We start from the raw sequence: 24704 nt of genomic DNA, 5'->3' as shown, positions 1-24704 counted from the left end.
TTTTTCTTCGCCGGAACTAAGATCTTCAAAGTTGAAATAGTCTTCATTTTCTTTTTCATCAAATTTTTTCAATGCAATTTTTGAATTTTCAGATTCAGGAATAGTTTGAAACAGAAAATGTATAACATGCCATAGTTTTGTTGGTTACATCAGTCAGAAAACACATTTTAAACACGGCAATTATGAAAAATTCACTATGGTCAGAGCCCTTAAACCAAAATTTGCAGAAAATGTTATCATAACTCGTTTTGTCGTAGCTCAAAATAAAAACTCGAAAAAAATAACTCGACCTCACTTTCTGCGGACCGGATAACTTTTCCGACGGCCAATTTTCCGCGGATACCGGATGACTATTTCGGTGGCCAGACGACTATTCTGCCGGCCGAATGACTATTCCGACGGCCAATTTTCCGCCGGCCGGATAGCATTTCCGCCGGCCAGACGACTATTCCACCGGTCAAGGAACTATCTCGACGGCCGAATTTCCGGCGAATTCTGACCCTGACCCCCCTGATAATTTAGTGACGTCAAACGTCAAACTGGTTATCCCAATGGCTTCGATTGCAGTTTTTAAAGGTATTAATTTTTCATATACAATTTTGCTTTTTTATAAGAAACACACTTTTAAGAAACATGAGGCTCAGAATGAGAAAACATTTTTAATTCGTTTTTTTGTAAACCTTCCAATCAAAACAAGATGAGGGTGATTATGTCAAAAAGTTTAAAAACATGTAAGAAACATTTAAGGCTCAAAAGGCCGATTTCTTAAGAAACATTGAGGCTGCTTGGTAAAACTAGTTGTAAAAAAACAACGTGTATTCGTATGCGTGAATATTCATATTCAATGAAATTGTGTTACCTTTTTCAATCATTCAATGATTCTCTTTTTACTTCCTATATTGATTATTCAGGTTTGTGGTTTTTGAACAGTCCGATACAAGGTAGTACGTGCTTTTACTCATGTATATGGCGCTTCTGGTTTGAAAAAACCATTTGATTTCAGAAGCCTTGATTGCCTCATAAGTAATTAGTTGAACTCGACCATGTATTGCTGGATATTGCTGATATTTACACATATTCTGATGTACGGCGAAGCATCAACACTTCAAACATACAACTCTGGAATCCGATTCGAATGCAAAATATTTCCCGGTTTTTATATCGGTTTTGAGGAAAATGAAATATTGGAAAATTCAAATGAAACGTTATTGTATTTAAAAGAAGATAGTATGGTATCCAATAGAACTTTATGGTTTGTTGAAAAGCAAATCGAATGTAACAAAAATGATTATGATGGATTCTATCTTCGTTCGTATACTTACCCTCAATATTATATGTCTTTAACGATTAAGAATACACTTCAATTGACCAGATCATCTGATTCAAAAGCATGTCTCATAGCAGCAGATAAAGAAAATGGTACAGTGACAATCGAATTCTCAAAGTCTACAGACTATTCTTTCTTTGGACTTAACGCTGTTAACCATACTATTGACTTTGTGACGACCTCTATGGTAGATAATAACATATTTTTCGAAACTTGGAAGCCGGAATATAACGGTGAGTTATTGGCAAGGCTATGGTTCAACAAACCTTTTTGTTAAGTTAATTTTTTGTTTTCATTACCATATTGCATCGAACATACACTCCTTTTTTAAACGCCCTCTCAAGCAAATAAGGCCGCTATTGAAAGAATTCTTTTTGGCTTTTTCGGTTACTAAGATGGGCAAACTTCTCAGAAAGGAAAAATCTTTATCCGAAACTTCTTCATAAAGGAGAAGACAGAAACAGAGAATCTTCTTGATAAAAGCTTTATAGGTTTTGTTTTTAGATAAGAGTGCTATCGTTTGCTTACTCATCAATTTTAATTCAGAAACGGACACGGATGGAAGACACTGTCCCGATATGAAATAATGTGTCTGAGATGAAACGGGAACATTTATGTAAAAACAAAACCTTTAAGCTTTAAGTGTGTAATAATCTAAATATTTTCATTTATCATTTTAGCACACCAGGAAACAAAGGGGAACTGTGATAGTGGTAAGCTTTTTTTATTGTTTTATGTTTGCTTTTATAAAAGACCTTATGCAAAATCTTAATGCATTCTTACAGATTTTAAATTATTTTCATTTGTGTATGCAGTTGAAACCAAATTGGGTCAAACCGCGCCACCTATTAAAGAAACTATCTTTGTAAAAATTAAGCGAACGAAGTGACTACAAATTGTTTGGATATTTTCCTTCTTTTTAGCCGAATATTGCTAATTTAGAGTGAAAAAACACAAATGAGCACCGAAATTAGCAATCACAGACACGCTTTTGCAGGGATAAATGACTAGCCTATACTAGACGTCACGGCTTTTTTTCTACGCTGTAACGTCTAATCCACTTTGCGACCTTTTCGAATGTTTCACTTTAAACGTTTGAAGCTCTTGCAGTATCAAAAAAAATCGAACTTGCGTCAAAACACTTGAAAGACTTCTAATCGTCAAAGTGGAACTCACTAAGAAACGGGATGAAAATCCCGGTTTTTGGTGAGGTGCTCGCTGGGAAATGACATACTAGTAGTGGAGTTTACTATATCATTTCCCTGCTTTTTGGTGCCCCAAATAAATCGACGCTTAGTTTGCTTGAAATAAACTACTTTGATCATTTGGTCAACTCGTTATTAAAAGACGTAGGTCAGTACTTAACTTCCAGGGCTACTAGAAGTATCTTATCCTAACAAGAATGGCTATTGTTTAAGTTTTGAAGCTCAAATTCTTGATATCCCAGGGGCCGCGGCAGCGGGGGGGCCACCCGGGCCTGATTACTTACTTACTGATTCAGCTAAATTCTGCGTAAAAACCTTGAAAAAGACCTGTTTTAGGCAGTCTAGAAGGGCTAATTTTTGAAAATTTCTCCCGTCGGCGCCAACCATGGTGGCACCTTCTTAGACACTAAAGCATGGCCCTACCACTTTCAAAGTGGAGCCGCGGCCCCTGTATCCGTAAGTCATTTTTCTAGCGGTAACACCCAAAAGAATCCGGGATTTGACCTCTCTCTGTTACTAAAAATAGAAACACGGAGGTCAAAATCCGGCTTTTTTCGAGGGCTTCCGTTAAAAAATATGACGTCATCTTGACTTACGCATATCAAAAATACAGTAGCGTAGACAAGAGGGGCGCAAAATTTGTGTAGGAGAGTAGATTTTATAACACTCTCATTATCTATTCATAATGAAAAAAGATAATTACAGTGTCATAAAAATCTGCTCTCCAACACAAATTTTGCGCCCCTCCTGTCTACGCTACTGCAAATAGGCCCCTTGTGTATTTTTTCGCTATCTAATAAAATCATTTTTCGAAATGGTAAAAAAAGAAATATTTTTCGAAAATCTTTTTATTTATCATTATACTTTAGCTGGCGGAGCATGGAGCATATGGAGTGATTGGAGTCTTTGTAGCTCATCATGTGGTAATGATGGAATACAAAAAAGATATCGAAAGTGTTTCTCTGATCAATGTTTGATTGAATTCGATGTGGATATCAAAACTTGTAATCGTCAAAGGTGCCCAGGTAGCTAAAAGTAAATAAAATCTGACCCTTATAACATAGTACCCAGAGCCACTGGTGGTACCATTTTTTCATGCCATTTCATACCATTTCACTGATGGGCGTTGGTACAATCCTGAGCTCTATCAGAATTATAAAAAAGTGAACGAAGGAACTAGATTCGAGTTTGTCATTATACGACTTCCAGGTACCTTTCTTTTTATTATACTGAGAAAAAGTTCTTTCCTAGTCCTATATTTTTAAACAGGTGTACTGATCTAATTGTTCTATCCCGAAATTATAAGAATTCTAGCTTTGTTGCCACCGGAGGAGGCCTAAAGCTTCTGGGGATGGCATTCATAGCTTCACGCATAAGGAAGTTGGGGAAACATCTCATAATTTTGCGCGCGTCTTTCAGTATTTTAGTAAGGTAAGCAGTCTTATCTTACGGTCTCTCTATTGTTTTATCATCATCAAAAAGACTCTTGAAGACTTTTCCGGAGTTATTTTGATCTGATGACTCATTTTGATATGTCAGTTTGTCTTTTTCTTATCCCTGGAGAGTTAAATGAATCTAAGGAAATTCCCTTTTCTGGGAAATTCCCTTTTTATACGACAAGTAGCTATTAAGCGCTCTTCATAGGTTAAAAATATTACTCTACTCAAAGTATTCGAAAGTTGCTAAACGTGTACATTAGTAAAATAACATATGAAGAGCAGTATCTTCAGATATATATGCTTTTTTATAGGAAAAACCAGTAAGTCATATGATTCTGGCTGGGCTGCTCTTAAATTTATATGAGTTTTTCAGCCTTAAATGTCAATATTAATTAAAATGGAAACATGTACTTCTCAGTAATTTCTGAAATCTGAGGTTCAGATTCTTCTTAATTTGTTCTTAGGTTTTGGCCAAATTTCAGCCTCGTATTCTTATGAAATTGTTCTTATAAAAAACGTGTAAGACAAGGCACGGATATCACTCTAAGTAGACTGTAAATCACTCCCTTGACACATTTGTTAGCATTTGAAAGAATTTTGTCTCAGATGAGAGATCAGTCTTAACAAAATTACTGTAGGGCTAAGATCATTCCTTTTGAACGCCAAACTCAACTCTATGTGTTCGTTTTGCTGCGGTGGCACCTTAATGAAAGTTATGGCTAGTATATTTACTAATCCATAGAGCATTATTTTTTATTTTCCTCGAAATAACTTTATATGATTTTCTAAACCTAAGGTTCTAGTGAAGATTTAAGTTTTGATAACTAAATAATTTTAATTTTCGATTTTTTCATCCAGTACAAGCAGACTATTACACAACGCTTTGGAAATGTTATTACTGGCCTCCCGTTCATGGTCAATGGAGCAATTGGTCAACTGTAAACAAAACATTCCAAAACGACACGACGTGCCCAGGGAAACTTTCGTTCGCAACACGACAGTGCGATTCTCCGACACCAGAGTATTGCGGAATGTATTGTGGATCCAGTAGTATCAAGATTGATATATTTCCTGGTATGCGACACAATTTTTCAAATAGATATACTTTTGTAAATATGGAAATATGACTTTTTTATATTTCCAAAGTTGTGGAAATATCATATATCATGATATTTCCATATCATGTTTCATGATATTTCCAATTCTGAAATTCATTGAAACATCATATTTTCAAAATATTTCCAATTTTTAAATTTGAAATATTTTGAAAATATGATATTTCAGATTTGGAAATATCATGAAATATGGTATTTTCATAACTTAGAAATAAAGAAAAGTCATATTTCCATATTTACAAAAGTATATGGAAATATAATATTTTCAAGATATTTCCAGGATTGGAAACCTCTTATTTCGCCCAGTGGAGGGGGCATGGAAAAATTGGTTTTTAGAATCACACCCTTACACTACAGTGCAGCAAAAAATTGGTAATATTCATACCCTTACAGTGCATTTTCCTCGAATTTTCTACTCTTTTTGAGCAAAATAATCCGAATTTTCGGGCAAAAATGTGCAACTGTTCCTGGATTTGCTGAAAATTCCACCCTGCATCTAAAAAAAGTCAACCCTACAGTGCGGTTCTGTTATGTTTAAAACATACCCTTAATCGCCGCACATACCGCCGCCGGTCAATTTGCCTGACTACCCTCCCCATCCAGACCTTACATTCCTGTTCTATGACTTGTTTAAAAGGTTGTTATAACAGTTATTTAACAATTATTTCAACGGAGCTGTGAAAAAGAACAATGACTTGATGTATTTCGCAAAAAAAAAGCTTAGACATCATTCAATCTTCTCTAAATTAGATGTATAAAGCATCAAAAAGTATCTTATCTTCCTACCGGTCTATAAAGCAAATATGAACCTATCTCTGGAACTCAGGAAATATTGGACCTTCTGAATTGAAAGTTTTACCAATGATAATTGACCACCTAAGTCGCTGTGAGAAATTTCAGAGGCCCCTTAGATGCATGGAGGGTATTTGCAATTTATCTCTTTGTTCTAGTGGATGGTGGTTGGTCTAGCTGGAGTGGTTTTTCTTCTTGCACACTAAGTTGTGGAAGTGGTACGCAGTATCGAACACGAGCTTGTGATAATCCATCAAGTCAGTATGGAGGAAAGTATTGTGAAGGCTATGAACGAGAAGTAAAATCATGCAATATCAATCCATGTTCTGGTAAGAGTAATCAATGCCATTGGGAAATTAGCGGGTTTATCTTCTTACCCAGCTGGCACACAACGTTGTTTTGACGTTCATCTAACGTTATATGGACGTTGTGAATATTAGAAAAACGTTAAAACGACGTTGTGTTCCAGCTGGGTAAGCTTTGTGTTTTCTTGACATTGCTTGATATTTTTTATTCCCTAGATCCTGGTCACTGAGAGTAAAGGTAGATAATGGGCTTTTCCAGAAAAAAAATTGAATATGGGGGTGGAGGATATAACAACTTTCAGTGATTTACCACCGGACAAAATGCCTTTTGGCCCCCCAGACAACTGGTTTTACCCCCCCCCCCCTCCAGGCAAGCATCAGTTGATCCCTCTGGACAACCCAAATTACCCCCGGACAGAGCAAATTCACCCCCCAGACAAGGTAAATTTCGATGTTTTTTCGCTACCCCCCGGACACTATATCCTCCTGCCCCCATGTATGAACATTTTCTGGAATAGCCCAATAAGAATTTGTCCCATCCTTATTTTGTAAACAAAAACTTCGGTTCCCTGTAAATTATTTCAGCCAATTCTTGACACTCGTTGGGTTTTGGATCGAGGAGAAAAATGGCAAGAAGTCTCGGTATTTTCTCAGCCATATAGCGCAGAATTATAGAGTAATCCATATGATTAGGAGCTTGGAAAGCATTAACTGCAGCGAATCCCAATGATGTGGTTTATGACTGATCTGGTGACGAAAAGTTTTCTTTTTATGTCAATCATTGCCTTTCACTCATTCAAAAAAGAAACCACCTGGCAATGAAACACTTTTCCGATACTTTCAGGTAATCGCCTACTCACCTAAGCCTGAAAAGCCTTTTTAAGATACAGTGTGTCCAAATAAAAGCGGACAAATTTTTATTTATTTCTTCTCGTTTAATTAGATTATTTTTCTTATAAGCATATACTTTATAAGAATCAAATCAATAACTCTCGATAGATGGTGATATACCTTTGGGAATTAGTTTTTACAAAGTAAACGAGGGATGGCGCACAATATGAACATATTTATTTTTCTTATAAGCATATACTTTATAAGAATCAAATTAATAACTCTTGATAGACGGTTATGTACCCTTCGGTTACTAGAAAAATTTTTGACCCCATCTAGGTTTGTCCACCCCCCCTGTATGGTTATAAAATAGAACAGCCCATTGCTGAAACCATAATCGACCAACAAATAAAGGGCAGAATCGTCAATGGACCCGTAATTAGACACACCCGAAAATTCACGACAAAAAGAATAAAGCGCTCCTCTCTTGATTCCAGACGTCTTGAAGAAATCAAGGATATCAGCGGTGTCTTCCGTGGTCTACTGAGATATGTCAAAACCGTGGGTATTGAAGACAATACAGGAAGCGTCAAATGTTCTGCTGGTACTTCAATCGATTCCGAATCTCCATTTCTTTACGAAGAATATTTTGAGGTGGGCTTGGCGGCAATAAAGGTGAAATGGATGCAGAAAGATCTTGGAACTGGGTGGAAACCTGGCTGGTATTCTGCTGTTGTCCAATCATTTGATATTCAAAACGACACCATCAACATCATTTACAATTTAGCACATAACGTGATATACTAAGTGGAAATATCCCCTTGCATTTCGTCTGGCAGAATCAAATTAGCTGCGAAATGATTTAATTAACTAGCCAATGTATACTTTTCCCTATATTGCATCCATTTTCCAGTCCCCACCTGCCACCTAGCCATAACTACTTCATCTTTTTCATTTTTAAATCAAAAAACTTTTGAACTTGTTTGTTTACATGCTTGGGGGTCTTTTTCTATGCTCGCTAGCCGGAAATCTCTTTTTGGTGATTCCCGCCTCTTTTCGGTCTTTGACTAATTAACTAATTAACTAATTAACTAAGATTATAAAATTTACTTGCTATACTTTATCATTTCTCCTTATTTTTAAACCATTTTTAAAAACAGTAAAGTAAAATTTTTATAATTTTAAAAAGCATCGACGTAAAAAGAAATCACCTTTTTATTGGAAATCTAATTGTTTAATCGTTTTTCCCTTTTTAGCCCTTTAAGACTACGTGCTTTTTAAAGCGTAGGATTATAGGAATCAGCTGGCGATTCTTGATGTTACGTTTTATTCTTGATCGACTAAAGCCAAATCATTTTTTAGCAGCAAAGTCAGTTAGGGTAAACAAAATCATGGAATTACATGAATTTTCTAATCGGAATTACATAGGGGTAAGGGACTTGTAGTTCCGGAATTCCATAGGAGCAAATTATTTGAAGTTCCAGAATTCCATAGGGGTAGGGGATTTTTAGACCCGGAATTCCATAGGGGTAGGGGATTTTTAGACCCGGAATTCCATAGGGGTAAGGGAATTTTCGGACCGGAATTCCATGGGGGTGCACCTAAAAAAAAGAACCTCCTCAACAGGGGGGTACGGACTTTATCTGGAAAAGCCCATTGCAGAAATTGAAAATATGTTTTCTTCAGTAGATCAGCTTTTGCCTCTAAGGTTTCCCTGAGCTTTCATGACGTTTGAATTTGAAGACTGTATTATGATTCATGATCATCCAAAAATTTCGAAGCCTCTTCGGATGTTCTCAGTATTTTGAGTATTTTTGTCCATTTTCCTAAAAGAAATTGGGTGTTTTAGAGTCCACGGAGCCTTAAAATGTTCTTAACTTGTTCTTAATATTTTGGCCATTGAAGCCTTTTTTCTTATATTGTTTGTTCTTACTAGATTTTTTGGCAAGCTTTTTAAGCAAAGTATAACTATTATCCTTCCACTCGTACTGTCTTCAAGAAAATTGGGAACTGATTTCTCTTTATCTTGTATTCTTTTACCAGCTTGGTCAAGTTGGTCATGTCAACATTGTTCAAAGACAGCCTTACGAACACGCACGTGTCATCATGGATGTTCTGGCAAAACGACCGAAACTAAAGAAATGTGCCAAATTGAATCTTCATGCTTCCCTGACAAAGGTAATGCAACCCTGTCTCAAGTGAAAGTGCTTCTTAGTTTTTTAAAGAGGAAAACAAGTACTTGACAGGGTTATTATTCACTGGGGACGAGTTTAGCCGCATTCGGTGAAGGGTTTTTACGTCAAATACTGAATGTGGATTTTGTTAATTTCAATTATTGCCCCGCAGGGGATTTTGTTCCTTCACGTAGTGGACTTGCTCGCCAGAAAAATATTCATGTCGTTGATGTTTCTTCCGATTCTGAGCGGACCGCCGCTGTTAAAAAATGGTCACGCGCACCTATTGTTTTGTCTACTTTGTTGCGACTTGTATTGATTTTAGTTCTATTCTATTCTTCTATTTATTAAATTCTATATTCTTACAAAGTAAAACAGGGACAGTGCACAATATGTGCATTATTTTTCTTATAAACACAAACTTTATTAGAATCATATCAATAACTCTTGATAGACAGCCATATACTTGGTAATTAGTTCCTACAAAGTAACAACAACAACAAGGGATATTTAAAAGATATTTTACTGTGTGCGCCAAGCTGTACACCTCGTTTCTTTTTTATCAGCCAATAAGTTCATTCTCAATTATGAATGCGTTCGCGAGGCATTCATAGCGCGACCGCTACTTGCTAGTATAACCCAAATAGAACGGTCGTAGCGATAATTACTTTTGGAAGTTGCCAATGCCAATTTTCTTTAGCTCAAATTTACTTTTCATTCAATCTACACACATCTACCATCTATCTACACTAAAAAATTATTTTTTAGTTATGAGCTACAACACTGGTTTATGGGGCAGTTGGCGTTCATGGGAGTATTGCCCAAAAGGAACCTGGGTTGTCAAGCTGCAAACAAATATCGAAAGCCACCAAGGAGGTATAAAATCTTTCATAAAAAGTTGTTTCCGAGAATTTCATGGCATGGTTTTGTTAAATCTCTTTAGTTCCTGCCAAGTATAATTTTCATCGTTCTTGAAATTAATCAAAATACAAAATTATCTCGGGTTATAAATTGGTTCTCAGGGCAAATTTTCTTATGAAATGGGTTCTATAAATACATGTGTTTTACATCTTATCTTAGAGCAGTTACAACTCTAGATAGAGAGATAGGAATTTACTACTCACTATAGCTAGATACTGATAGTGTTCAATAAAGTTTTTCTCTTTGTTCAATGTATGTCTCTTTTTATCCCAGATGGCGATGACACGGCATTAAATGCGATCTCTTTAAGATGTAACGATGATGTTGGCGCTACCATCAAAAGTGGATCCACCAATTGGGGCACTTGGCAAGCCGAGTCACAAAAATGTATTAATGGATTTTACGGTGGAATGCTAAAATTTGAAAGCTCCCAGGTAATACACATTGGACTTCTGTAACTTATCATCTCCGAAGAATCAAAATATCATTTTAAGGCTTTTAAATTTTCCAGCAGTCAATAATTTCGGTTTCTCAAGAACCAAGAACTCAAATTTACCCCTGTTTAAAAGGTCATCTTATTGAGTTGATATTTTTAGAGGTTAGATACCATTATACCTCCTTAATAAAGTTGATTACATAGATCCTTCTACTCTTCTTATCAAAATATTTATTCAAATTCCAACCCCTCCCACGTGCTAAAATTACCTTGTAAGAAATAAATCTTATTTTATAATGAATTTTCAGGGGTCTGATGACGATACTTCGACCAATGCCATTCGTTTGATATGTCGAGATGACAATCAGTGGTACAGAAGCGGTGAAGGTGGTTGGGGTTCATGGACACAAAGCACTTACTGTCCTGCTGGCTACAAAATTGTTGGTCTTCAAACACAGATCGAAAGTGACCAAGGGAGTGACGACGATACTAGTTTGAATGGTGTTCGATTGTTGTGTCGATATTTTGGATAGGGCAATGGCGTGATACAGATAATTAATAAAGGGGGTGTTTGTGCATTTTAACTAGTACTAATTATTACAAATTGTATACTTTTTTTGTTTTGTTTTGTTAATTATGAATTGCATTAAAAAAATTGTTCCATAGGATTAATCACTACATCGTTCAAACAGGGATATGTTATAGCGTAGCTGGATGAAGGACGAGAATTCCTTAGCGGATTGCTCCGTTGTCTTTTCTATTGTAAACTGTTGATAATAGAAATCCATCTCTGTCCCCTTGAGTGTTCTGTTTTTATAAGAAAAATGAAGCAGACAAAGTATTCATGCAGTACGTTTGCATATATTTTGCTATGATGTTCCCGCTTTTTATCAAAATAATATTTGCAAAAGATACCCCAACAGCTTCTTTGTAAATGAAATCTAATTTTATCAGCGTGTGTTATGAATTTGAGAGGCTTTCATGATTTCTCTTTAAAAATTTCGGATGTAAATATTTTGACAAATATTGTTTCAATTGACTTGAAATTTTTTCCATAATCAGACATACCGACTTGCTATCTGAAAATATCAGTTAGAAAGTGAGGCACCCCGCGGTGTAGCGCGGTATTTCAAATGAAAAAGAGCTATTTATAATCTTACAGAAGGAATTTCTTATAACTTTACTAATAAAAACAATATTTTTCATTTTTTTTAATTGTCATTCACCAATGTTTTACAGACCCTCTTGATAATTAAAAGTTTTTAATCGTGAACAATAAATGCAGCAGCAGAATCATTGGCTAAAAAGAAATCCAAATTTCACGAATTTGTAATTAAAAAAGTTTAATTTCATATCAAATTTTAATGTCAGGGACAGAGATAGAACAAGGCCTTTTCAAATGTGCTTTATCCAGCTACGCTATAACATATCCCTGATTACAAGAAATATCTCTTTTGTAGCATGATAGAATTACATTGTTTCGATTTTAGAGGGATTCAGTAAATTGTTCCTCTTAAGAGTCAAAATTATCTATAAAATAGGTGCTTATCCTCTACCATTGGATACCCCTTAAAACCTACAGCAAAAAAGGTACCCCCTATATCCTGATGGAGAAAGCAGTAAGGGCGGAAACTTTTTCTGGTGAGTCAAGGCTACCTATGAATTTCTTCCCTGGGTATGGTTTTTTGAAATAATAAACAGACTTTATGTTATGATTCTCTACCGCTGACTATTTTTTAAAAAGCGCTGATGACATTTCTGAGTTGTGTTTTCAACGACGCGAAAAAAAAATTTGAACTTAATCCAAGATCTTGGATTGTCGTCATGGTTACTTTTCTCTGCGTTGATTGCGTGCTGAATAGAATCTGGATTGGTCAGCACAGGTCGATATATGATTTTGGCCTGTGCTTTTCGCGGTAAAGTACTAGTAAAAAGACACATATCTTCTAGCTCAATTTCATCATTGCGTGATAGTAAAAAAGGGGAAAGGAATGGAAACGAATAAATTTGTTATATATAAATCATTTCATTTAACCATCAATTAATAAGAGGCCCACTATTGAAACGAATCATGTGACTAACCATACTCGTAAATTATGTAAAAAATTTACTTCAATTTACTCCTCCTATTTGTATTTACTTCTTCCATTAATGCAGTATTTTAAATACTGTCTCAATATATTAACTAATAAATATTAATTCGTTTCGTTGTTATGGGAGATCTTATTTTTAGAATAATTATAGGAGTAAAGCTTGGCCATTCATCCAGTCATTTTAGGATATATTATTGTAATATCACTTAAAGGTGAAAATCATGTTTTCCTTCGCTTTGGTCATGCTTCTACAATTGGTTCAAACAAAACAACAATCCTTAACATTCACTGATGTGCGTCCGAATAAACGCTTGGTATCGAATATTATAACAGTATTTTTGGACATTTCTGGACAAACACCTATACCGTGTTTGAAAAATTGTCTCGCTAATCAAAATAAATGTAAAGCGATCAACTTCAACGCGAAACTTAAAATTTGTGAGTTACTTGGAGATAATGCTCATTCAACACACAATAAACTCAGCTTGAAAACTGAGAAGGACTGGGTGTATTATGGACCTAAACAACAAAATGAGGTAATCAATTATCTTTCGACGCTGCAGTACTTTAAATTTAATATACGTACTCTTAGGCTCCAAATAAACGGGGGGGGGGGGTTCAAATAAACGGGGGGGGGTTGGAAAATTTTCTAGATTTTAATAAACGGGGGGGGGACCTAATTGCCGGTGGGGTTGGAAATTGTACTTCTGAAACCAAAAAATAAGGTAAAAATAGGCTAAAATCAGGCTATTTAGAGCAAAATAAGGGGCCTTATCTTTGACAGCTGAAAATATTCTTAAAGATTAATAAACGGGGTGGTCCTAATAAGGTCCGGGGGGTTGGAAAATTTTCGAAAAATTAACAACCGGGGGGGCCCGTTTATTTGGAACCTAAGAGTATCAAATTTACGGTTCTGGTCTTTTTACATGGGCTTCTGCTCATCCTCTAGCGAAGAGAGTTTCTATACAGGAAGTACCTATATCTTTGCATGGGGATGTAAATTCCATTGTTTTCTAGCCAGAAAATTCAGTTGGGATGGAAAAAATAGTACAATAGATCTTATCGGAGTTTTTGATTTTTCTAAAAAAACGATGCATTGTGGAATTGTTTCGGGGGTATTACAATAGAAATCTCTCAGGAATTCCTCGAGGCAATTCTATTGTAATACTCCCGAAACAATCCTACAATACATCGTTGTTTTAGAAAAATCAAAAACTCCGATAGCGATAAGGCTTATATTTCTATAGGTCTGAGAATTTCCTTATCTGTTTATTTTCAGTGGGGACAAAAATTAGAGTATAATTTCCCACCGGGGGACGGTATTTTTGCCAATTTTTCCAGTGGGAAGGGTTTCTATAGTCGGTCTGTGAGAAAGGAGGTGTATTTCCATTTTCTTCCAAAGGTTTATACAGGATGTGATCAATTCAAAGATATTGATGGACGAGAATACTGTTGTCCTACAGGAACCTATGGATCACGTTGTCAATTTCAACGTAAGTTTTCACTTGAACATAGATTCATTCCGGGGGGGGGGGGGGGGTGGTCTAGGGTTGGCGGATGAGTAGTATGTCCGGACGGGACCTCTGAGAACAAGACCCTTAGAGAGACTGATTTTTGCCAAAGATGATCCTTAGAGAGTCTTTTTAGAAAAACTCTCTTCTATTTTAGAAAAGAATCCTACCCTTTTTTTCTCTCGAAACCAAAAGTTTTCTAAAAATTGTGAATTTTCCGACCCTTAGCCCGGATTCATTCAAAATGAGCCTAAATAGTCCAAGCATGAGTAACTATGTAATAGTTATCACACGGTACCGAGTACAATATGGGATATTATTTTTCGAGTTCAGATTTTTCGTCATATTTTCAGAGCATTTAGGCAAGGAAAACACAGAAAGCTCTGAACGAGAACATTTCATTATATATGTTGATGATAAGATCGTAAAAAGCCTTGTATTTTGATTAATATCTAGCTACTCTCTATCAAATCATTTGACATTTTAAATTGCTAATATTTTTCTCAAATTTCAGCGTCTGATTTCCAGAATTGAAAAAATTCTGAAAGTTATTTTAAAATAGCGTCGATGAGTGTTGCAATGGTTTACCTATAAACACTTGTCATTTTTATTCTCACTTAGGAACTACGACCACTACACCAACAACGACAACGACACCGACAACGACAACCACGGCACAAGCAAGAGGTTGTGTTGGAGTCGCTCCATTTGACACTGATGCTCAAGCTTCGTCATGCATGAGTACTTGTTTTCACATTCCTCCATACTGTCCATCCACTCATTGTCAATGCTGGGGAGAGTGATAGCATCCTGAGCTTGGTCGTTGAACTTTATGTTTTTATTTTGAGAAAAAGACATTTTAAACGATGAGAACATAATCACTGAACCATAACAAAATCAAAAACATAAATCCATAACAAAATCAAAAGTCAAGGAAACGAAAGACATCAAAATCAAAAAACAGATCACCAAACATTTATGCAGAAATCATGGCATTTGAGGCGTAAAAAATATATTTTTCAACTAAAGGCTTCGGGACACGAAAAGTGTTTGTCCCATGGTTTCTTTTTTTGTTTCATGGTACACAAAGTGAGGGAAATACCCAAAAGACACGCTGATTTTGTCCCTGGAACAATGGAACAAAATTGATTCAAATAAAAAACTTCTGGTGTCCCCAAGCCTTAAAATTCCTGTTATTCGGTAAATTTTATACTATCGTCCATGAAACGACTTCAAAAAATTGAGCCCCCACAAATTCGAATTCGCTGCACGCTTGCTAGGGTAGGCCTGTAGATTTAGAACGCCATGGTGGAATTAAATAAACAGAAAAAGGACAACAAAACAAGAGACTTTTTCAGTTTGAAAATTGTGTAATCAGGGCCGGCGAAACTGGGGGGGGGGGGGGCCGGGGGCCATGGCCCCCCTTCTTTTTTGCTTTTCTCTGCCCGTCGGCGCCAACCATGGTGGCGCCTCCTTAGACACTTACTATTTGGCCCCTCCACTTTCAAAATTGATTCGCCGGCCCTGGTAATACATAACGTATACAGGGTGTCCCTGATTAAAGTATTGAGTCGAAACACAACTATCAGTAGAAAGTTTTATGTGTGTGTTTACAAAATTGTATTTTAAGCACTCCCTCTTTTTTCTTTGTCATTACAATTAATTTATACGTTGTAACTACCTTTTGTAATAATCCTGTGTGATGGAGAATGTTCTTATATTTTACCGATAACACACACAAACTTTTCTACTCAATCGCATGTTCAAACTCGATACTTTAATTAGGGACACCCTGTATAACATATGAAATTTTCATTTTTGATGAAATTGTATGATGATTGTAAAATGTATAATAATTGTAAGTAATGAGCATTGTTAGCCTAGTTCTTCGTATAATAAAAGTTTTTTCTTTTGAGAGCACATCTGTAAATTTTTATATTTTTAATGAATATAGTAGTAATCGACCACCCTGAAGGCGGTCCCACCAGTTTTGTATACGGTGAAAAATCTCATTTTCTCGAAATCGGTAGGCCAATTGTCGCATATGAGTGCAATACTGAGGAGATAATAACAATTTCGATTACCTCCGTAATATATTAACCGCGTGACCAAATTTGATAAAACGCGGGAAAGAACTTTTGCAAGTCACTCAATAGTTTTTAAGGTGTAATACTCTCGGGTATCTAATTACTTTTGATTGAAAACAATTTACCTTTCGGTAATTAGTTATTATAAAGTAAACAAAGGATGGCGAAAAATATGAGCATATTTATTTTTATTATAAGCATCTGCTTTATGAGAATAAAATCAAAAACTCTTGATTAAAGGCAATTTACCTTTCGGTAATTAGTTATTATAAAGTAAACAAGACGACTATAAGTCGAAAATTTCGCCTGAAATCTGAAAAAAGTCCGTTGAAATTAACGTTCAAAAATGCGAATCGCCCGTAATAAATATGATGAGGTACAATTGCTGCAATTCGGCAAAAGTGTTAGAAGTATACAAAATTCGGTATTTTAACCCATTTAACGTGACTCTTATTCATAACTGTAGGAGGAAGATTTGCAATTTCATAGAGAATTTGGTCTACAATGATCATACAAAATTTGAAATCGATCAGATAAAAATTGCGGCTTCTATTTTCTGCAGATTTTTGCTTTGAGAAGTCTCATTTGACCAAAATTTAAGCTTATTGGACCACCAACAATAAGCCACATTGCGTTTTTGGTGGGCACGGTGAAGTGAAGGTTCTAAATTAACATCTATCTAAGGGCTATGTAGCTGCTATGTAAGGGTTGGCTAATGAATACACTTCACTACTCTGCTAGCTATTCTTTGGCAGCACTATTGTGAAGAAAAGCCTTCTTTGACTTTTATTTTTACGCCAAAAAACCACTAGCTGTTTTTAGTTTCCATTCTTGCGCATGTCAAATAAACATTCAATTAATCAGCGAATGAGAAGATAAACAAAAGAAGATTTAGTTTTATATCTATAAGAACAAATAATCAAATCATCATTGTAAAAAAAATCAACAACTCTTTATAAACGTTATCACTTAATTCACTTTTTTTTTAAATGTTCTTATAAATAAAATGTGCACGGGAGGAGAAACAGAGAAAAGAAATTATATTTTTTTTTAGAAAAATAAAAAACTTTTTTTTTAGACTCCGATAAGGTCTACTTTGAAAAATGTTCAACTTCCTTCCTCCAGCTTAAGCCGTAACTGACATCGCTACAATATAACCTTAAGGGGAAATTTCCTCACTGCTAAGGCATATTTAAATGTTTAAGAAGCAAAAAATTCAACTTTCATTCTTGAAAATGCCCATCCGCGAAAACAAGTCTCCGTAAAACGTAAATTTCGCGATGATTTTCATGTTAATATTTCAGAATATTGTAGTAACATTTTCATCAATCGCACGGTTGGAAAAACAAAATATTTTCTTTTTCATAGGAAATGATTCTGTGACTGTTACCATTTCGTTATTAAAAGAGTGATGATGAAAAAGCTATTTTGATTATAGAATATTTATGGAATTGTTTTCAAGGATTAAGAATCCTTCATTTCAAGAATGGCTGCCTTTGCCTTTGAAAATTTAGAAGTCATTTGCAAGCAAATCAATCTTGCTAAAGAAAAGTGTTTTTGCTATAACATTAACTTTTACGAACACGGACAGAAAATCGATTTTTGTGCTTTCTTAAACACAACTTCTGAGATCGAACGCAGAAAGAGAATACCGCACATATATGGGGACAATATTCAAAACGAGGCTAAAACCAAAGACATAGTTTTCGCAGCCATTATAGTTTTGGTTTCGATCGTTGGTATCCTTGGTAACTCTATTGTTTTGATGTTTCCTCAAAGAAAGAAAAAGTCAACTCATCTGAAATTAACGTATTCGCTGGCATCAACAGACTTAATCTCATCAGTAACTTTCATAGTCCTTTTAACGCCCACCTTTTGGACCAAAGAATGGGTTTATGGAGAAGTTGGATGTAAAACCCTTCTACCTTTAATGTTGAATCAATCAAGCTTTGCAATAGGTATCATTTTGATCATAGCCATCGAGAGATTCTTCGGAATTGTTAAACCCTTCAAAATTGGCATATCAACAAATTTCAGATGTATGATGTGTTTGGCGATCAATTTTGTTCTTGCTTTCTGTTCTGCTATTCCCTACATCAAAGATTTACACGTCAACCCCGAAACAGAAAAATGCAATGAAATGTGGAAACATGGAGGCTATGCCATCATTTATTCAGGTTTCATTCTGGTCTTCTTTTTTATCGTCCCTATCATCACAATCGGTGTTCTGTACTGGAAGATAATTGTCACATTGAAAAATCAAGCGCTCACTTTCAAATTTCTTAACGGTTCTTACGTCAGTGAGAACTACGCAAAGCGTATTGAGTACAATAAAAGAACTATCAAAAACTTATTTGGAGTGGTGTTACTGTTTGTGTTGTTCAATTTACCTAACAAGGTCAAATGGATCATATTTGACACCAGCAGCGGTGGCATGCACGGTACAGAGAATGCACTGACAAGTTGGTCCAAATTTGTATCTAATTTGTTGGCGTTTTTTCGCGTGCTGATCAACCCGTTGGTGTATACTTTCAGTGACAAACGATTTCGAAGTGATGTATGGGTCTTTTTCATAACAAAATTAATTTGTAGGCGAAGAAAACAAAGACAAGTTGAAATGGAAATGGGTGTCAGGAGGGTGATCAACACAGGCCTCACTGAAGTTGCACCAAAACAACCTAGCTAGAACCTCTCCTCTTGTACACGGGTATTACTATTGTTTTATTACCGAGTGTGACAGTCATGGTGGAAAATACCCCCTCCCGTTGATAATAGGAACACCAAAAATGCTTGATAATAATACACCGAAAAACTCTCAGTTCTTGTCCAAAAGTTTTCGGACAGGTACACACAATTACGTCAGTTAAGAGGTTGATATCACGATTCTTTGATTTAACCTCCTATCAACCTTTCAAGAGATTTCGCAGTGAAAAATTGAATTTGTATCATTTTAAAAACCGTACCAATTTCACACCAATATCGTTGCACGAATTTGCATAGTTTTTTAATATTCTTCATAAGATTCTTCAAATTCGATTTCATTTTTCAAATTTGCATCACCCTAGATTTATGTATTATGACTTTAGTACTATAAATGAGGTTAGGACCCCCTATCCCTTTTCTCATATTTTTTGCTTACGTCAGCATGACCCCCTGCAGATTTTTTCAATACTTTGTTGACGGTCAAGATGGCTAAATTCATTATTACAAAATGGATCTTTCTCTTCCTTTGTATTCTTTGAAAGGAACTTCAAGTTAAAATGTAATTGAAAATAAGGTCTTCAAGTTGTCTTGTAATGTCGGTGGTTGATGAAATATTGATATAATGTCCTTATTTCCAAATGTTATTTAAGTCTCAAAATAAATCGTATGATTATGATTTAAGATATGATATGTCCTGTCCTAAGATTTTTTTTTTCCAATATCCAATCTTTGGATCACGGAAAATGTATTTTACGATATTTTCTCGGAAATCCTTTGCTCTTACGATTATCACAAAAATGATTAAAAGTTTATAATCCAATAAAGTAAAGTTAAACCTAAATACTTCATTTGATGTCTATACGCTATTTTTACAAGAACCAGTAAATTTTGGCTCACGCTAGGCTGTTCTTAATTTTTCGAATTTTTTAGGCTTAAATGTTCTTACGATGTTCTTAGTACGCTTAGTTTCTTTACTGAAGAACTTGCTTAAAATTTGTTAAAATCCATTAAAATCAGTACTTTATCAGTAATTTCTGAAATCTGAGGCTCAACTTGTTCTTAACAAATTTTTCTTAGGTTTTGCCAAATTTCAGCCTCGTGTTCTTATGAAATTCTTCTTATAAACTAGCCATAATTTTCATTAAAGTGCCACCGCAGAAGAACGATCAAGTTGTTGAATTTTGAAAGAAATGTTACTGATAGCCTTTACTTCTGTTAGAATGGCATCTCATCTGAAGCAAAATTTAGTCTACAAATATTAGCAAGTTGTGTCTATCTCATAGATATCTTCTTATAGAGATAAGATAAAGTTATTTTTACTTTTTTTTTGTCATCTCTTTTATTACCAAAATAATGGTATATAATGGCTTGTTTATATCATAGTAAACGCTACTGTACTAATCTGCCTTTTTAATGTAATAGTCACGCGACAAGTTTTAAAAATACTCAAATTTTCTAATTTGCTTTGCTCAGAGCGGTTAATAACTACTTGTGGTTTAAATAGGGAATTTCCCAACAAAAAAGGAATTTCCCTTAATTCGACTCCCTGAGGTAATAAAAAAAGACATATAGAGCTTTGAAAATGGGTAATCAGATCAAAACTAATCCGGAAAAGTGTTTTTAATGATGATAAAACAATAGAAATGCAGTCAAGCTAAGAATGTTACGGTACACCATTTAACCGGAACTAAATACTGAAAAACGCGCGCAAAATTATGAGATGTTTGCCCAACTTCCTTATGCGTGAAGCTATGAATGCCATCCTCGGAAGCTTTAGGCTTCCTGCGGTGGCAACAAAGTCAATTTTTTCAGAATCAGATTTTCTATAAAAGGCAAAAAACCAACCTCCTTTGTTTTCAGAAAACATTTCATTAATGTTTTGAAAACAAATTTTTTCAGGATTTAAATCATCAATGTAAATCCATTTATTCTCAATAAATATACCACATGCAAAATGGGCACCACAATTCCTTACAATGGCATGTAATGTGTAGCTATTTTCTTTTACTATAATCTCCTCAAAAAATCTACAATTGTTTATACATACTGTTGTACAGAGTTCTATAAGAAGAAAAATAGGCAAATTGACAACTTGAATCTGTGCTGGTATGTTGACAGAGCAAGAATCACAATTAATTTCTGAGCTTGGATTAAGAGAATTTGATACACAGTTTGGCCACAAACTTGCATCAACTAAAATCTCTGGATATAAAAAATGCGAAAGAAGACTGACAATGCTACCCGTTTCTCTTTGTTCCTTCTCACTACCACAACTATTACAAGTACCCTGAATTACAAAACTTGTTTCAAAAACATGTCTCTCTTCTTCTGATAATTCTTTGAAAATATTACTTCCAAAAATCTCTTGAAACTCTGCGTCGCTATTTCTTCTCACAAAGGTACCACAATTTTCAATAATCTTAGACCATACCGGTTCCCTAATTTCATCCAGCAGTCGAAAAGCATTACTTTTCATATCGTAATCTTCAAGTGAAATTTCCATTGATCCACTTAATTGAAGCAGCTTAAAAAAATCACTTGATTTTTCATATGATACTTTAGCTTTCATTTCTGGAAGAAGCAAGCGGTAACATATTTCAAGAAAGCAATCAACAGCGCAAGAATAGGTACGACTGCCAGTTGTCCTGCTTGAATTTCGGAAATGTGCAACATTCAATGCAGTGTCTAGATTAATCGCAAAGTCTTCCTCTGCCATACTGTGAAAAATCTTCAAATTATTTTAGGAGCAAAAAGCAAAAAATGTAATTACAGTTGACACTGTCTAATTTGACGTTCTACTATTTGATAAGCCCGTTTTGGATAAAAATTTGAAGTCACTTTAAAGGTTTTGAAAAACCACTCTCTTATTTGATTTCTAGTAACAAAAAAAATGCCAGATATTTTGAAATTCAAATGTTCGATTTTGTTGCGTTCAAATTAGAAACTCAAAATTTGACTCCTCAAATATTGCAAATATCAAAGATTTCTTCCAAAAAACTTATATAAATTTTCAGCAAGATCTTCGGTTATTGTACTGATTCGACGTTCAAAAACCAATCGCAATAATCAACCTTCGCTTCGCCTTCTTCTTCCCGTGTTACTCTATAATTCAATATTTACTTTAGGGATTTGGGAGACTTTCTCAATATTCAATATGCTGTGGTATTCGATGAGAATCCCTTGAAATTTGAATTAGAGAGTGTCAACTACTGTATATATAGATTTTTGCAAAATGCAAACTTTCCTTTATGGAATTTCCCTTTTATAGGGCGCCTTGTTTTATACTTTAGTTCAGTTTCAAAAATTCTTTTAATTGTCAGCTGTGTGCTGTTCTGTATCAATAGTGTTAGAACGATGATGGAAAAAACTATATAAATAACTGTCAGACTGTTGTTCTGTCAGTCTGTGTTCTGTTTCGCTGGAAAATATAAATCAATCTCAATGTCTAAAAAGGATTCAAATTGTTTAGTTTTCCTTTCAGCAAACTCACACTGGATTGTTGGGTTTATAGAAAAGTAGTGCGATTGAACTACTGGACTGTGCTAATAACTGGAATAAAACAGATTTAAAGAAACAGGGAGAAATTCAAGATGTCTGCCACCATCACATCAGGTCCACCAACTTTCCTTTTTTATCGCTGACATTACCTTATACCTAAAGCCAGAGCCATCGGCTGATCGTTTGAAACATAGTCAATAGAAGAAATACCAGATAATTCAATTGACATTGTTTGAAAGCTCCGACACGATAGGAAGAAACAAACGTCCGCCGCGCAAGCTAAAAAAGAGCTATCCTGTAAAACACGGCTTATCGCTCTTCATTCCGGGAAATCAAATAACCGTTAATTGATAATGTTCCGCTAAGCGGAACTAAAATACTGAAACGCGCGCGCAAAATTATGAGATGTTTTCCCAACTTTCCCTCACGAGTGAAGCTATGAATGCCATCCTCGGAAGCTTTAGGCTTCCTGCGGTGGCAAAAAGCGTGTATTTCTAGAAAATACTGCCTATCTGATTTGAACTAAAAAAGTCGCAGTCTAGACTGCAAGCACTACTAAAAGAAATAAGACTCTGTGCAGGGAATTTAGTTTTCACCTAAAATTAATATTATCTTTAAGGGCTTATCATTTAGTGGCAGGTACGAGGTAGACCAAGTATGGTCGTAAAACAGTCGAAATGTCAAAAAAGTGAATTTTTTTCAGACTATTGCATTTATTTTACTAAAATCTCGCTGGAAAAAAACTTATTTTGAATTTTTGTTTCTGCTTGACTATGAAGCATAATTCAAATCCTACGAGTTAGACGAAATATTACGATTTCTAACTCAAAACTTGACGTAACAGATGACTATATCCGGCATTTGCTCTTAAAGGGTTAAATTCGATGACCCCGCTATGCAAAATTCATTCCTGTTTCGTCCTTGTTTGTTATTTTTGTTGTAGGCTACGCACATTTTGATGGGAGCAGAGTTGATCTTTATCGTGGGTTTCCCGGAAGATGTTAGAAAAATGTTCAGGATCTTTGTGGTTAGCTTCCCTCGATGACCGACGGCGTTGCTCCGCTGAAGTTCGAAAAATGGACCCTACGTGAGAATCGTTTATTGAAAGATTTTGCCAAAATTTGCGGAAAAGTGACCCTCCACAATGGGACTGAATTCCAAAATTTTTCCAAAAGAGGGACAGCGCATCCCCGTAACCCGTCCCCCCGGGGGGGGGGGGGAGAAGATTACCCAATAAATTTACCGTCTAGATATTTTTTTAAAAGGAGTTTCGAGTTGGGAAGCTGTTACACAAATTACAACTGTTAGAAATTTTAATGCGTACTCTAAATACATGTTAGTTGTTCTTAAACAGTTCTTTTTACTTGACTTCGTCAGTACGGGATTTGTGACTAATACGATGACGTAGTCAAATTTAACCACGGTAATGGCTTATATTTTAAAATATTCAATGGAATTTAATTTAGCGGATAAGACCAAAATTCTCAAAAATCGAGAAACACTTCTCCCCATAATGTCGGTCATATCGGGGAATTCGATTTAACTTTAACTTGCCTCTACTTTAAAAAAAATTAAAGTATACACAGTGAGAAAAACAATGTGAAAATGAATGAATTTTTTCTCAGCTATGACAAAACGAACATGAAGTGTTATCCCAAATAAAAACATGGATGATAGTTTCGTTACGTGAAAACTTTTCAATAATTTATTAGTCCAAAATTAGTACAAAAGTCAAGTCAAGTCAATTGATTGAAAATTTTGTTTATTTCTTCCCTTGATTATTAGGTTCCTGCTAGTTTGAGTACTCATCTCTTTTTACTTATGAAGTATGTCCTGGGTTAGGCTGCATGCATCCCCGAAATAGTTTTTATTATAGGGGGTGCGAGTCGGGCTAGAAAACCACGTCCGACTTAACATTTTATTTGCTAAGCAGATTCAAGAGTTTTAAAACAATTGAAGTTTTTGTAACAAAGATTGAATAAAAAGAGTCATATTACTACAAATAATTTGCTTGCTTAGCAAATTTAGCAAATGGCCTTTTGCGAGCCTGATTCGCATCCCTGATAACAAAAACTATTCCAAGGATGCGTGCAGCCTAGTCCTGGGTACAATAGAGCAGATAATACCCCTGTACACAAGAAAACCCTCATTGGAAAACTGAATTGAACATTCATTCCTGCTGGGAAAAAAAGTTGACATTTTGGCCACCCCTACTTTTGATTTTATGAGCTGTAAACAATGGAATTTGAAATCCTCATCCATTAAAA

The 24704-nt window shown here is 35.3% G+C and overlaps 3 protein-coding genes across 5 annotated transcripts; all 3 read left to right on the top strand.

Annotated features, from left to right (window-relative positions):
• The first annotated feature begins 998 nt into the window (after positions 1 to 998).
• Positions 999 to 11217, top strand: LOC136818262 (coadhesin-like). 3 transcript variants are annotated; one of them, XM_067074649.1, is made up of 9 exons: positions 999 to 1419; positions 2008 to 2040; positions 3402 to 3557; positions 4830 to 5045; positions 6037 to 6207; positions 9058 to 9192; positions 9957 to 10064; positions 10383 to 10543; positions 10854 to 11217. In XM_067074649.1, the coding sequence occupies exons 1-9, from the start codon at positions 1044 to 1046 to the stop codon at positions 11076 to 11078; spliced, it is 1581 nt and encodes a 526-aa protein (XP_066930750.1). In that variant the 5' UTR covers positions 999 to 1043; the 3' UTR covers positions 11079 to 11217. The 3 variants fall into 3 exon arrangements, with proteins under 3 accessions (XP_066930750.1, XP_066930742.1, XP_066930757.1); XM_067074641.1 differs by having other exon boundaries at positions 999 to 1560; XM_067074656.1 differs by lacking the exon at positions 6037 to 6207 and having other exon boundaries at positions 999 to 1560.
• A 1642-nt stretch (positions 11218 to 12859) lies between these two features.
• LOC136818235 (uncharacterized) lies at positions 12860 to 15836 on the top strand. The gene is made up of 3 exons (XM_067074609.1): positions 12860 to 13174; positions 14041 to 14131; positions 14771 to 15836. The coding sequence occupies exons 1-3, from the start codon at positions 12860 to 12862 to the stop codon at positions 14950 to 14952; spliced, it is 588 nt and encodes a 195-aa protein (XP_066930710.1). The 3' UTR covers positions 14953 to 15836.
• A 1886-nt stretch (positions 15837 to 17722) lies between these two features.
• On the top strand, positions 17723 to 18922 carry LOC136818226 (QRFP-like peptide receptor). Its single transcript, XM_067074596.1, has one exon. It carries the CDS (start codon positions 17723 to 17725, stop codon positions 18920 to 18922), a length of 1200 nt encoding a protein of 399 aa, XP_066930697.1.
• The last annotated feature ends 5782 nt before the right edge of the window (positions 18923 to 24704 follow it).

This window comes from Clytia hemisphaerica, unplaced genomic scaffold (genome assembly GCF_902728285.1).
Source record: "Clytia hemisphaerica strain Z4C2 unplaced genomic scaffold, Clytia hemisphaerica genome assembly, whole genome shotgun sequence".
NCBI classification, from domain to species: domain Eukaryota; kingdom Metazoa; phylum Cnidaria; class Hydrozoa; order Leptothecata; family Clytiidae; genus Clytia; species Clytia hemisphaerica.
Note: the sequence above shows the minus strand (reverse complement) of the source record. Positions and strands in the feature narration are given on the sequence as shown.